This window comes from Equus asinus, chromosome 5 (genome assembly GCF_041296235.1).
Source record: "Equus asinus isolate D_3611 breed Donkey chromosome 5, EquAss-T2T_v2, whole genome shotgun sequence".
Taxonomy (NCBI): Eukaryota; Metazoa; Chordata; class Mammalia; order Perissodactyla; family Equidae; genus Equus; species Equus asinus.
The window spans coordinates 84869272-84883494 of record NC_091794.1 but is presented as its reverse complement, the minus strand read 5'-3'; the positions used below and the strand labels follow the sequence as shown (position 1 = coordinate 84883494).

Below are 14223 nucleotides of genomic sequence, written 5' to 3'. Positions count from 1 at the left end.
CCAAAATGGGTGAATTTTATGGTATGTAACTTATACCTCAATAAAGCTGTTAAAATCTGGATGAACTCATATGGCCAAAGTGAAAAAAGCTAGATGCACAAGTGTGTATAAAAATAGATGCACTAAGAGATTTCTGTAAAGATAGCCAAGTAACAGTAAACAGTTATTGTTTATGAGGAGATAGCCTGGAAGATCTGCTATGGGAGGGAAATTTTTCTTTGAAAATACACGTATGCACATGCATACTTACAAAAGAACTAGGACGCTATAATATATCAAGGAGTTGTTAGTAATTTATCTTTTGTTCTCTTTTTGGAATTCTCCAAGTTTTCTACAATAAGTATACATTGCTTTTTGTTTTTTAATGTTAAAAATAACATAGGGATGGGGCTGGCCCCGTGGCCGAGTGGTTAAGTTCGCGCGCTCCGCTGCAGGCGGCCCAGTGTTTTGTTGGTTCGAATCCTGGGCGCGGACATGGCACTGCTCATCAGACCACGCTGAGGCAGCGTCTCACATGCCACAACTAGAAGGACCCACAACAAAGAATATACAACTATGTACCGGGGGGCTTTGGGGAGAAAAAGGAAAAAATAAAAAAAAAATCTTTAAAAAAAAAAATAACATAGGGATAATGACTCTTGTCTTGCCTGCTCATGGGGTAATTGTGAGGGTAGTTTATGTATAAAAATTTAAGCAAGACCTCAACCTCAGGGAGAGAACTCCAGGCACAATTCCTCACCAGAGGCTTTTCTGGCACCCCAAGGAAAAAAAGTGAGAAATCTCCATTCAGGATCAGAGAGATGAAGAGTGTGTGTACCTTTTTTTTTTTTGGTTAGGTTTGGGATCTACCCTGTTTCATCAAATACAAGACACCAAATGTTTAACCCCACCACGTTCCACTAAGAAAGAAAAAAAAATTGTCAATTAAACGATGTTGCTTATACAATTATATGATTATACAATGCATCTGGGTTTCGGAGATGTTAACTCTGAAAAACGATTATCTTGAAATCAAGACATGGTTTTGTACCTGTAAATCTCCTCCTCTCAGGTGGGTGGACCACCTAAGCAACACCATTCAGTTGATGCCTTCCTTCCCGGCTCTATCAACCCAGTCACCAAGTCCTGTCTTTTCCACTTCTGCTGCCACATGCCTCATTATCTCTCACCTGGACCACTGCGCTAGTCTAATCAGCCTGCTCATCTTACCTCCAATCCATTATTCATGTTGCAGCCAGAGTGATCGCCTCACCACTGCTTAAACATTTTCACCGGCTGCTTTACCCAGAGGGTGAGGTCTGTTTAACTTGGCATTCAGCTTTTCCTGACCTGGCCTCTGCCTGCCATGTTAGTCTCTTGGCACTTCCTCCAAATGAAATTACTTGCTGCTTCCCCAAAGCACCATATGGTTTTTCAGGCCCCCAGGCCTTTGCACCAGCTGTTTTCTATGCTTGGACGACTACTCCTCAACAAGTATTTATTGAACACGTAATAAGTGCCGGGAGCTGAGGCTGGAGGGCTGAGCGAGGCAGACGCAGTTCTAATCCTCCACGTGGCTGGTGGGAGAAAGACAAAAATATAAACATATAATTATTAATTATGAACACACATGGCAGGTATTCGTAAAGGCTTGTTGGAAATGTCAACCAAGGCCTCAGAAAGTTTACAATTCGAATTAGACACGGGGAGGCAGTGTGAAGCGCATTAGAACCCCAGATCTACCAGGGACTACCTATGTGACTTTGGGAAAGTGACAAACAGCGTCTCCACCTCCGTGACATGGAAAAATGCCCGCCCCATCGGATTTCTCGGAGGATTTAATATGAGATACATACAACCACGCGGTTCCACCGGACCCCAGGGCCCCCTCCCCCCCAGGGCACGAAGGTCCGCCCAGCCCGCGGCGCGCGCCCACCCCCGGAGCCCGCGCGTACCGAGTGTGCGCACAAGCGGGCTCCGACAGTCCCCCCGCGGAGCCCAGACCGCAGGCCGCGGAGGGGGCAGGGGCAGGGGGCGTCGGACGCCGGGTGAGGGGAGCAGCGCTCCGCCCCATCTCCCCACTTTGGGGGACAGCCCCCCTCGCTCCTTCCCGCCCCCGCTCTTGAATCACGGGGGGGCGGGGCCATGACCCATTCATGCCGGGAATCGGATCCAGATGTTCCCGCGGCGCGTGCAGCTGCATCCTTGCCTTTTTTGGCAAAAAACGTGCGGCCGCGAGCGGATCCCGGGCCGCCTCCGTTAATCCTCGGGAAGAGGGGGAAGGGGGCCGAGGGTCTGGGCCCAGGCTGGGGATCCGCACCGGGTGCTCTGCGGGATTTGGGAAGGGCTGTTAGAGGAGGGGGGCGATTTGTACCAGATGGGGGAACCCACTGCCACCCCCGCTCTTGTCCAGAACTTCCCTCAAACCCCTCCCTTCCCCACATGGAAGAAAAAGCTCTTCGCCAGCAGGGGGGAGGCAGGCTAAGCCTGAGAAGGACGGTAGCAGCGGTGGGGATCCCCTCTCTGGGGAGAGATTTCCCGCTCCATGGTCCGGCAGCTTCCCCCTCTGCCCTGCACGGAGAAGGTTTGGAAGAGCCTCAGATCCCCTCGGTCTGCGAATTCCTTCCCCCGGCATCCCCAGACAAACACACAGAGGCCTTCACTTCCTCACACTGCTTTATTGCAGAATCTGGAAGGGGGTGAGCCAATCCCACCCCTCTGCCCATCTCTGGGCAAAACGAAGCTGAAATGAAATGAGAAAATACTCATCGGACATGGGCTGGGCAAAACCCTGTACCCTAGGACCCCCTAACCAGTGAACCCCTGTTCTGCTGTCCAGACAGCCCCAGCCCTGTGGGTAGAGGTGGGATGGGGTGGGGAGGGTCAAGCCTGAGTATAGTCCACCTTGGAGGGCTGCTCAGGCACCCACAGGAGGCCTACAGTCTTTGGAGAGAAGTCTAGATTGAAGGGGGCCTGGGTCCCAGAGTCCAGGTTTGGAGGGCTGGGGGTCTAGAGCCCTTATTTGGGGAAGGGGCTTGGTCTGGGAACACAGACTATAGAGGAGAGTTCTGGAGTCCAAGCTTGGGGAGGGGATTTGAATCATGGAGGCTCATAAGAGCCCAGGTTTGGGGGCCCTGGGTCAGGGAGTACCAGTTCCAGGGATGTTGGAGTAGGGAGGCTGAATCCTGGAGCCCAGGGGGAGCCCCAATTTGGGGAAGGGCTGGGTCCCAGAGATGGTTTGGAAAAGGAGCCTTAGTCCTAGAGCCCTGGTTTGGGAGGGCCTGGGGCCCAGGCTCAGGGCCCTGCCTGGCTGCAGCCCTGGCACAGCACTTGGTCTCCGTCTGGCACGAAGCCTTGGCCAACCAGGGAGGTGGAGCAGCGGGCGCAGGAGAAGCAGCTGTGGTGCCAGTGGCGGTCTTCAAAGGACACGTACTTGCCTCCCCCGAGTCCTGGAGGGAAGCTGGAGGTTAGCACTGCAGATCTAGAGGGCCGTCCTGCCCCTCAGCCTCCCAATACCAGACACCACTCCCTTGCCTGCACCCCACCCACTCAGTCCTTCGACCCCTGTCCCACCTGTGATGGGGCGCTTGCAACTGCTGCACTTGGGTGCAAAGAGTTCTCCAAAACAGGCCACACAGTAGGGGTCATCATCCCGGGAGGTGAACTGCTGCCCTGCCAGGGGTGTCTGGCACCCGGTGCAGACCAGGCATTCTCGATGCCAGGGCTGGTCACGGTATGTCACGCCACCCTGTGTCAGTGTCTGTGGGGGCAGCATCTGTCAGTAGGGGGGAGTGGGGGTTCCCACCCCACGACAGCCTTGCTCGCCTCCATCCCTGAGTGCAGTGGAGATGAGCACCCCCACCCCGCTGGCCGGGCTCCCACCTTGCTGCAGCGGGCGCAGCGAGGAGCGAACTTGTTCTCATAGCAGGGCACGCAGTAGTGAGCACCCTTGTCGGGCACAAAGGACCGGGAGCCCAGTGGCTGCTCACAGCCACTGCACAGGAAGCAGTGCTCATGCCACGTCTGGCCTCCATACTCCAGCTTCCGGGACCCTGTGGGGAACAGGGGTCCAACTCAGAGGCCTGTGGCCCAAGCTGCCAAGTGCCACCACCCTCTGCTACCCTCCAAGGAGAGTCCCCGCTGCTCCCATAGCCTGAGCAGGGTGGTGTCCATGCACATGCAGCAGGACCCTCAGCATGTATACTGCATGTCCTAACCTCCGCCAAACACTGGACATGCTGGCTGAGCATGTGCTAGGCCGCCACAAACCAGACATGAGGGTTTGGCATATGGGAAGTCCCCCTGTGTACCAGAAAGGACTATCTCAGCACACACCAGGCCTCCGTGTCACAGTCATGATGTCTCTATTTGCAAAGCCTTTATACACCAGACATAATGGTTTCAGCACACATATCAAGACCCCACATATACCAGGCAAGCAAGTCTCTGCCCACACGAAGTTCTAACGGCCTGGACATGATGGATTCAGCAGCTGCTAAGCCCTCACGTACCCTAATCACGCCCTTCTCCACAGGTCTACACCTTCACCTGTCTATTAGGCATACAGGTTGCCACACGTTAAGCCCTCTGTTTATCTGTATGCACACAACAAGCCTCGATGCACCAAGCATGACAGTCTCAGCAGGCTCTTAGCTCCTACATGTACCAAACATGCAGGTCTTCATACATGCTAAGCCCCTTGGTGTATATCAAGCGTGTCAGTCTGCCTGTAAATGGGAAGCCCACAGATATAAACCAGGCTTACTGGTCCAGCACACACTAAACCCTCAGGAATGTACCAAGCTTGTCAGTTCCTGCACATGCTAAGCTCCCAAGAGCATTCAGGTACAACAGATCCTACAGACACCAAATTTCTAGGAACACACTGCGTGTGTAGGTCTTTACTAGACCCAGCCTCCATGTATGTATCAGACAGACATGCCAGTCCCTTGCACATGCAAGAACCCTATACAGATGCCAGGCATGCCAGTCGTGCACACAAGGAGCCCCTGGGCACGTACCGGGCATGACGGTTTCCCCACAGGCGGAGCACTGGGAGGAGAAGGCACTGCAGTAACAGTCATTGCAGAGCAGCTCGCTGTCCTGGCAGGTGAAGGGCTCATCGGCTAGGGAGCGCTGGCAGCGGCAGCAGCGGAAGCAGCCCTCGTGGAAGTGGCGGTCTTCATAGAACAGCTCCTGCGGGGAGGATGGAAGGGCCACTGGCACCTTTGGCCCCTCCCACCAGCCTCCACCCCTCCCTGACTTGTCTTGTCTGGTCCTTACCCTTGAGTCATGCCCAATAAGCTGCTGACACTCAGCGCAGGTGTTGGCGAAGGTGTTGTCATAGCAGGGCACACAGTAGGGGCCGTTGTCTGTCTGGATGTATTTGCGGCCGTACAGGGACTCGCTGCATTTTGCACAGTCGAAGGCCTCGCTCATGGTGGCTCTGAGGGAGCCCTCTTAGGGGCACAAGGTGGGGCACAAGGGGTGGGGGTGGGTCACCCAGAGGGGCTGTGGCATAGCCCTTTGCATTAAAAAAAGCGAGACGAGGCATAGGAAATGCCAGGTCAGAGCAGGTGGTGATGGGGAAGGCGTGCTTCTGGAACCCAGGAGTCCCACACGTTTATTTCTGTATTTAACAGTGGGGGTGGGAGGGGGTCAGGAAAAAATCAGGAAGCAGAAGTTGTTTTCTTATCTGGGCCCTGGCAGATCTGGGGGGAGGGGGCTTTTCCTGGGTCAGTGACTCATTTCCTGCCCCAGTCTGAGTTTAGCCTCCACTGTCCCTTACTGTCCCCAAAGGGGAAGAGCAGGGGCAGGGAGCCACCCCCGCCATCTCATATGAACAGCACTCCCACTCTCCTGACTCCCAGGAAGGGACCCTCGGGATATACCCAGAGCTCTGGAGTGGGCAGCTTAGGGATGGGAATGGGCTGTCCTGCCCCCATCCTGATCCAGGAAATGGTGGAATGTTAGAGGGATGCTGGGCCCATGAATGGTAGAGGTGGAGGAGGCCTGATGGGAGACTCGGGCCTCCCCTCCCTGGACAATCGGCCCAGCAACAAGGACTTCAGAGACTCAGCCTAGGTTTAAGCAGGAAGGAAATCCTGCAAGCTGGACACAGCCAAGCTTCCCCAGCTGGACCCTCTGCCCTCATCCCCCTCTACCCCCCGCTGGGTCGCTGGTCACACCAGCCTGGGCAGCCTTGGCTTACAACATCTGCAGCAGCTGTGGCAGCACAGATGGCCAGATGTCAAGTTTTGCCAGCAACAGGGGGAAAAAAAAGGAAATGAGATGCTTGGAGAGGGAGAGGGGAAGTGGAGATCATGCAGTGTGCCCCCTGCCATCTCCTGCTGAGCATCACTCCTGGCATCACTCCTGGCAGCAACTGGCAAAGCCCCAGGATCTTTCCATCCCCTGGGTCACTATTTCCCTCCCCCTGCCTCTGGAAGAGACAGCTTCTCCCCAGCTTTTCCGGATTTCTAAGGGTTTGGGGCAGGGGGAGGGAAAGGTGAGAGAGTGGGAGCCACTGAAGACACCATCTCCCCAGTCAGACCCCCTCTTGGGGGGGAAGTCAGGCAAGAGGGAGCCCTGAGAGCTGCTGCTGCAGACACCCAGCCCCCCACCAAACCTCAGACACTTTCCATTTTCTCAGGAACAAAGCATGTTTGCGGGATGAGGTCATCCACACAGCTGCCTCTGGAACAGGAGCGTGGGGAGTGGGGGGGTAGGGAAGTGGGGTTCCCAGTCCCTTCTGCTGTCCCTAATTCTAGTCTCTAGCCTCAAATTCAGAGCTCCCCACCCCCGGCCTCCTCCATCATGAAGCCTGCTCTCTAAGGACTGGGATCCTGGGGTGGGTGGAGAGGACCCATCAGGACCCATAGGAAGGGGATGACCTCCCAGCTGCAGATGAGCCTAGGGAGCACAAGGGAGCTTGCCAACCCGCTCCCCCTGCGTCAGATCCCAGTAATGGCAGTCCCCAGAGCCTGCCCTGGCTCAAGTTGAAGGAACAGCTCTCCATGTTTCAGCCACCCCCAGTGGGAAATTCTCGCCAACAAGCGTTGCTCTGGCTTGGAGTTCAGACTCCAGGCGCCAGCAGACGCCCCAAGCCCGGAGGGCCTGGCTCTTCTGAAGGGATGGCTCCTGGGCCCGCAGCTGCCCTTCTGTACAATGGGAGGACACTCAGTTCATACCCCAGGCCAGAACAGGAGGCCCCAGGAGCTGGGGTCTTCAGTGTGGGGACTTCTGGAGTGGTGGCTATGCTGTAGGGTGGAGGGTACCCCCCCTTCTCAGTCTGCTCCCCGCCACTCAGGCCCGAGTTTCCTCTGGCCCAAGATCTGAGGATTGCCTGGGCTGTCAGCCACTGGGCAGCAGGGGGCCACACAGGTGGAGTGTGGCCATGTGTCCATCCGGGAGTGCCCTGGGCCTTTTCCTTCCTTCCTGGCTTGGCCCAAAGCAGCCGCCACCTTCCCAGGCCCAGGCTAGCCCAGAGTCCGCCCCCTGGGAGGCACTCACCACTCTGAGACAGGGGCACCCCAAATAGGGTGTGGGCGTGGCTTGCTTCCTTCCCAGAATCCCCTCGTCCCCTAGTCTGCCCAGCTGGGCTCTAGTGAGGACAGCATGAAGGGCACTATCAAGGCCCACCTGTCTCTGCCCATCCCCCGCCCCCCCCCTTTCCCTGGCAGGGCTGGGGGACTGTAGGGAACCAGTCTGTATTCCCTCATGGCTGGTGGTGGGATGAGAGGAGACTGCTCAGTCTGCCAGATGGCTCCCAGCCCCTGCCCCCACCAACACACACACACACATACACACATTCCCACACCTGACCTAGACACACACATTTGGCACCTCCCAGCGAACCTCCCAGAGCTCAGAAGAGTGGGATAAATGGCTGTGGGCATGTGATGTGTAGAGGCTTAAGCTGTGAAATATAAAGCTGGGTGATCTTGGGCAAGTCACTGAAGCTCTCTGAGCCTATTTTCCCATCTAATATTGCTGTGTACCTCCTAGGGTCATTGTCAGGCTTAAACGTGACGATCCTTGGAAAGCACCTGGCAGACGGTAAGTTGTCAGTAAATAGTAGCTATTAGCGTTTTTTACTATCAGCCCCTCACTCATACTGGGGTCAGACGAGAGTTTCTCCGCCAGGCCCCGGTCAGGGAGCTGGCGGGGGATTTGACATGGACATTCTCAGTGCAGGCCCAGGGAGAGAAGAAAGAGGGAACCCCCTAGTTCTGCTGGGGGGACTGAAGAGGCCCAGGCCATGAGGCTCGCTGAGATCTGTGGGGCCAGACTGACTTCAGTGAGCATAACTCCGAGACCCCTTGCACAGGCACACAGGTACACAGGTGTACACACCTGCATGCTGCTCTGCCTCTCACAAGGTGCATTCCCACCCACCAGCTCCTCAGATCTCACAAAAGGCAGGCAGGACAGTATAGCATCTCCATTGTACAACTGAACACAGAGGCTAGGGACAGGGCTGGGGCATGCCCAAGGTCACGCAGGTATTAGAGAGCCCAGGTCCCCGGCTTTCCCTATGAATGCCGCTGTGGTGGCAGAGGGGGTGGTCAGCATTTAAGAGCAGGGGGAAAGGAGATGCTGGGTGACATCACTGGCACAGGAGCCTGGCTCTTCTCCTCAGCTGCCAGCCCTGCGATTGGAAGACACCCAGAAGCCTTTCCAATTACCCATGCCAACCACTCAACCCTTTTGCCCCCCTCTACTCCCCACTGTCCAGGAGGACCCTGGCCAGGACCCACAGCTGTGAGTCAAGATCAGAACAGACCCCTCCCCCAGCTCCTAGGAGTTGACAGGAGACTTAAGGGGAGAAATCGAACTCCCCCCACCCCCACCCCCTGCTACCAGGCACCAACCCCAAAGTCTCCACTCTCTTCTCCCCTCCCCTCCCCCCATGGGGCCTGGGAGTTGGAGCAGTTTAGGGGAAGGGGGGGTGGGAAGCAGGATCCAGCAGCTGCTCTGGGGACAGGAGAGGAACAGTTCATTCACCCCGGGTCCCCCAGGGCTGACGCCACGGTCCAAGATTTGACTTTAAAAATAAATTGGGGCTGTCTTGGTGCACGCGTGGGGCTCCTCCTTGCTCACAGTCTTATTGTCTCAGGTCCTCTCCTCATGGGGACTCAGTTGGCCCAGAGTTTCCCCACATCCTTGCTTCCCAGTCCTCCAGGCCTGAGTCTCAGGGTCTGTCTTGGAAGCCGTCAGAGCTCCTCCATTAATCTCAGTCTCTGTGTCCTGCACACTTCAGCAGCTGTCTCTACCTTGTGAGCGTCTCTGTATCTCTGACTGGCTATCTCCCAACAGCTGGCCTCTGTGGATTTCTACCTCTGAATGCCCAAGTCTGGCCTCTCAGGGTCTCTATGGCGCAGAATGTCTTGGTCCTCACCCCACTCTCCTTTCTACCCCTTAGCATCTCTGTATCCCCTACTGTCTTTATAGGCCTAACAGAGGCTGATTCACCACCAGGCTACGGAAGCTTGGGTTTCAGGGCCCCTCACTTGCCCAGGAATCCCCAAGGCCCTGCGAAGCATCCTACGACGTGTTCACTGGGGTCACTGTATGCTTTTTCTTAACATGCTCCACAAAACCTGGATCCGTCCCTATGCCTCGGGTCTGTCTCTCGGTCAGTCTCCAGCCAAGTTTCTGTCCCCGTCTCGGTGATCTCTGCAGCTTCCACTCTAAGCCTGTCGTCGCTCCTGTCCCCGTCCCCGTCCCGGTCTCGGTCTCTCGCCTCTCCAGGCTTTCCGCGAGCCTCAGTTTCTCGAACCCACCCGGCCTCTCTCTCGACTCAGGCTTTTCCATTTCAAACTTGGCCCCCTCCCCCGCCTCACTCCCGCCGCAGCTCCCGCCCCGCCGGGCGGCCCGGAGCGATGCGGTCCGGGGGGCGCCCTCCCGGGCTCGGCGTGCCCGCGGCCGGCCCCGGGCGGGGGGCAGGGGGCGGGCGCCGGGAGCTGCTATTCGGAGCCGGGCTCGGCGGGGAGCTCACCTCGACGCGGGCGGCCGGAGCGGGGCGCGGGCGTGGGCGGGGCGGGGACCCCGGGGCCGCGTCCCTGGGCGGCTAGTACCTGCGGGCCGGGCCGAGCGGGCGCAGGACGAGCTGCCGGCGAGGCTGCCGGCGGCACACGGACTGTGTGGGCGATGGTAGCGCGGCCCCAACCCCTCCCCGAGGAAGTGAGCGCGGGGGCCCGCCCCGCCCGGACCCCGCCCCCGGCCGCCCCTGCCCGCGGGGTGCGGACCCCGCCCCCGGCCCCCCATCCCGGAGGCGGGGGCCAGACCCCGCCCCCACCTCCCTTCCAGACTGGAGCTCGCCCCAGCCCCCCTCCTCCGGTCCAGCCTAACCTGGCGCTCCCAACCTTCCAGGGCGGCCAGGACCCCGCCCCTGTTCCCTCCCTGGAGCTTTTGCCCTCCTTTTTCCCTCCGCTCTCCCCCTTCCCCCCCAGCTGCAAGCGGGAGACTGCTCGATTCATCTCGGGCAAGGGGTACGGGACCCAGCCGACCAGGGTCCATTTGAGAACCAAGGGTCCTCAAGCCCCCTTCGTGACCCCGCCCCACTTAGTTCTACCCCCAGGGGTCACACTCAGCCCGAGTTTGTAAATGAGGCCTTAATCCAGCCTGGAGGCGGGGGTGAATTCGACTCTGCTGTCATGGGGACCAAGGTGTTCTCTGGAAACAGAGACCGAAGAGTGGAAACCCCCACCCCCACCCCCAGCCGCATAGGGCCTTGACCTTCAAAGGGCTTTATTCCACAATTCTGAGTGGCAAACAGAAGTAACCACCTCCTCACCTCCAGCTGCATCCTTGTGCGGAGAAGTCCTGCCTCGGTTTCCACCGTGCCCAGGAATAGTTTTGACCTTTGAGACCCAGGGGACACCCTAATCCTTGGCCCCGTGATTTTTGGGCTTCTTAGGGAGGGTTGTGAGGAGTATGTATGGATGGGGTGCTGCAGGGACGGTGGAGGGAAGTGGAGGGAACCCCTCCTCCCCCACCTCTACATTTTCCAACCCTCTGGCTTCCTCCCTGTGCCGGGGAGGGAGGACTGGCGCCTGCCAGGGACACAGGCCCCTCCAGGTCCTTGAGGCCACCCCCCTTGGGATCCTCAGGCTTGTCACTAGGAATAAATAGCCTCGATCTGGAAGGAGGGGGGGAGGGAGGAGGAGGCTCTAGTGCGCTGTTTGCAAAACAAGAGACAACAAACCAACTCGAAATAACCTCAGCGTCTGGAGTAGAGGTTCAGGTGCCCACAGGGGCTCTCCCATCCCCCAGACCGGGTCTAGCCAAGCTCTCAGAACAGAGGCTCAGTCTATCCCAGGCTGGAACTCCTGAGTCCCCTCCTCCCGTCTCTGAATCACATGCTTCCTTCCTGGGTCCCAAGTCACCCGGAGGCCAAGTTTCCTTTCAAAGTTAACTAATTGCTTGTTTATCATTGTTGTGGCTGCTCCCTAAACTGTACGTGCCATGAGGGCAAGACTGGGTCCTTGTTGTTCACCACCACATTCCCAGTACCTACTCCAAACTCTCGTACATAATTAATATCTGATGAATGAATGAATGACAGACCCTACTTCAATTTGGGCCCCCAACCCCCCAGTTTGGCCCGCAGGCACCTGCTATCTATAGTCCAGAGAGTGAGCAGCCAGCCTGTGGGTGGGCCCTTTCTCTAGGACATGTCTTGCAGGTGTAGGGGACTCCTAGCTCTGGGAAGTGCAGTGAAGACTCTGCCTGGTTGGAGTAGATGGCAAGAAGGGGTCTGCTCTGGGGTGGAGGGAGGGCAAAGGTGAGCAGCCTTCAGAAAGAGAGGGGTGATGAGTGTGGAGTTGGGGGTCTCTGGTTTTTACTCACAGCTTGAATCTCTGAACAGCCTCAGTAAGAGCCAAGTATTTCCTGAGTTCTTACTTTGCACCAGTCCCTGTCTAAGCACTTTACATACATTAATGCACTTGGTTATGCAACAACTTTATGAAATACGTATTTTTATTCTCATTTTAGGGACGGGAAAATAGAGGCACACAGAGAGTAAGTAACCTGCCAAAGGTGACAGCTAATAATGGCAAAGTCTAGATTCAAATCTGGACAAACAAATGTGAAAGCTCCTTAGGGCAAAAAAAGAGCTTAACCCTTATGCTCTACAGCCTTTGTAGTCACTTCACCTCTTTAAGCCTCAGTTTTCTCATCTGTTGAGAGCGGTTGACTCCTTGGGCCAGCCCTGGTGGCCTCATGGTTAGGCTCAGCACACTCCGCTTCTGCGGCCAGGGTTTGGTTCCCAGGTGCAGACCTATACCACTGGTCTGTCAGTGGCCATGCTGTGGCAGTGACCCACATACAAAAAGAGAAAGATTGGCAACAGATGTTAGCTCAGGGTGAATCTTCCTCAGCAAAAAAAAAAAAAGAAGGGGGCTGGCCAGTGGCGCAGCAGTTAAGTTCGCATGTTCCGCTTTGGGGGCCCGTGGTTCGCCGGTTTGGATCCTGGGTGCAGACATGGCACCGCTTGGCATGCCATGCTATGGTAGATGTCCCATGTATAAAGTAGAGGAAGATGGGCATTGATGTTAGCTCAGGGCCCATCTTCCTCAGCAAAAAGAGGAGGTTGGCAGTAGTTAGCTCAGGGCTAATCTTCCTCAAAAAAAAAAAATTAAAAAAAAAAAGAAGAAAAGAAAGTGAACAGAAGTGAGGATAATTATAATTTTTTAAAAAAGTGGTTGACTCCTTGTCTCAGAGCATTCTTGTGAGGATTGATGAGAGCACACAGTAGGTATTCAAAATTTGGGACTCTCTCTCCCCACCTGCCCCCCTTTCATGGTCAAGTGTTAAGCTTCTGCTATTGGACTTGGAGTCTGAAGGCCAGAGAAAGCTGGGAGAGTTCTGACTTGGCTCAGCCTGCGGGAAGGAGGCTGGTGCAGGGCAGGGCCTGTGTCTTTTCCCCTCCCCATTTCTAGCTCCCCAGGGGGCTCACATTTCCCTCCTCACTCTATTTCCGTTGACCCAAGAGGACGTGCCCCAGGGAGGTCTAGGGATCAGCCACATGGACTCCCTGTTCCTGTTCCCCGTCAGTCCTCCCCCCTCTCCAGGAACAGGTGTGTCTGAGCTGGGGCTGGAAGAAAGCCTGAGTGCTGGACGCCTGGCCTGGGGTGAGTGGGATCTGGTTGTGCCTTTACCCACCCAGGAGGTCCCCATATACCCTTCCTTACCTTTTGGTGGAAGGGGGCTTCCAGCTGTTCTCTCACGCTGAAAGGGTTTTCAAAAGGAGACCCTGAGTGATGACTGGCAGGCCTCTCATGGTTTCCTCTGGGTGCTGAATCACCCTCTGATGCTTGTAACCACAAGCCCTCCTTCCCCCAGTGCAAAAACTTCCTTCCTTCTCTGGGTGTATTGCTTATTTACCCGTTGGGTTGCCTAGAGCCCCTGCAGGCCTCAGGGTTTAGCAGATACCCTCTTTCAGATTGCCCAGAAACACTTTCCTTGTGATCCCAAGTCTGGCCATGGGTCTGTGGGTGCAGAGGATGAAATGAGTGACTTCTACAGAGCATCAGTGGGGAGGGTAGAAGGAGAACTAACGTGGTTAAAAGCCGACCAAATGCAGGGCACCGTGCTAAGTGCTAGTCATTCCCTCCTCAGTCCTCACAAAAGCCATGTGAGGTGGTGGTTATTATTATCACCATTTTACAGAGTAGGACACAAGGCTCAGAGAGTTGGACAATGTGGCCCCAAAGCTGATAGGTGCTGGATGTGCAATTCAAATCCAGAGCTGATTCCAGGGGCCCGCCCTCCATGTGCTGGGCTGCGTTCTTCTAGGTATGCCCTCATTCAATGCTTTCTTCAGGGAAAGTGGCAGAGTGACTGGGGCTGTCACCTGGTCACACTGTCTGATGGCTGCGCTTCTTAATCCAGATGAGGCTGGAAAGGTGGGCCTGGGCCACATCATGAAGGGCCTTATCTTTCACTGGTTAAGTGACAAATGAGATGGAATTTTGTTAATGCTTGTGGCGCTACTTGGGCAGGGCTCAGACTCAGAAGCAGGAAAAACTTTGCATGTGGCAGATCTCAGCCACTTTCATGTCTACTGGTTTACTGGACTGGCACCTCCAGGGAATGAGGAGACAATTTCCCCAGAGCTCATTAGCTGGACGGGTGACTCCTATTAGGAGAAATGGGTGCAACTGCAGAACTTGCTGAAGGTTAGTTTCACATGGTGGAAAAGAAACCAAATGCCTCTGGAATGCTCTGTTGTGCCCA

General features: G+C 56.0%; 1 protein-coding gene across 4 annotated transcripts; it reads right to left on the bottom strand.

Annotated features, from left to right (window-relative positions):
- Positions 1 to 2642: 2642 nt before the first annotated feature.
- On the bottom strand, positions 2643 to 13319 carry FHL3 (four and a half LIM domains 3). 4 transcript variants are annotated; one of them, XM_070510316.1, is made up of 6 exons: positions 13179 to 13319; positions 5263 to 5438; positions 5001 to 5175; positions 3862 to 4031; positions 3553 to 3739; positions 2643 to 3428 (listed from the first exon to the last, which is right to left on the bottom strand). In XM_070510316.1, exons 2-6 carry the CDS (start codon positions 5416 to 5418, stop codon positions 3274 to 3276), a joined length of 843 nt encoding a protein of 280 aa, XP_070366417.1. In that variant the 5' UTR covers positions 5419 to 5438; positions 13179 to 13319; the 3' UTR covers positions 2643 to 3273. The 4 variants fall into 4 exon arrangements, with proteins under 4 accessions (XP_070366417.1, XP_070366415.1, XP_044626321.1 ...); XM_070510314.1 differs by lacking the exon at positions 13179 to 13319 and adding an exon at positions 10778 to 11103; XM_044770386.2 differs by lacking the exon at positions 13179 to 13319 and adding an exon at positions 9980 to 10195.
- Positions 13320 to 14223: the final 904 nt, after the last annotated feature.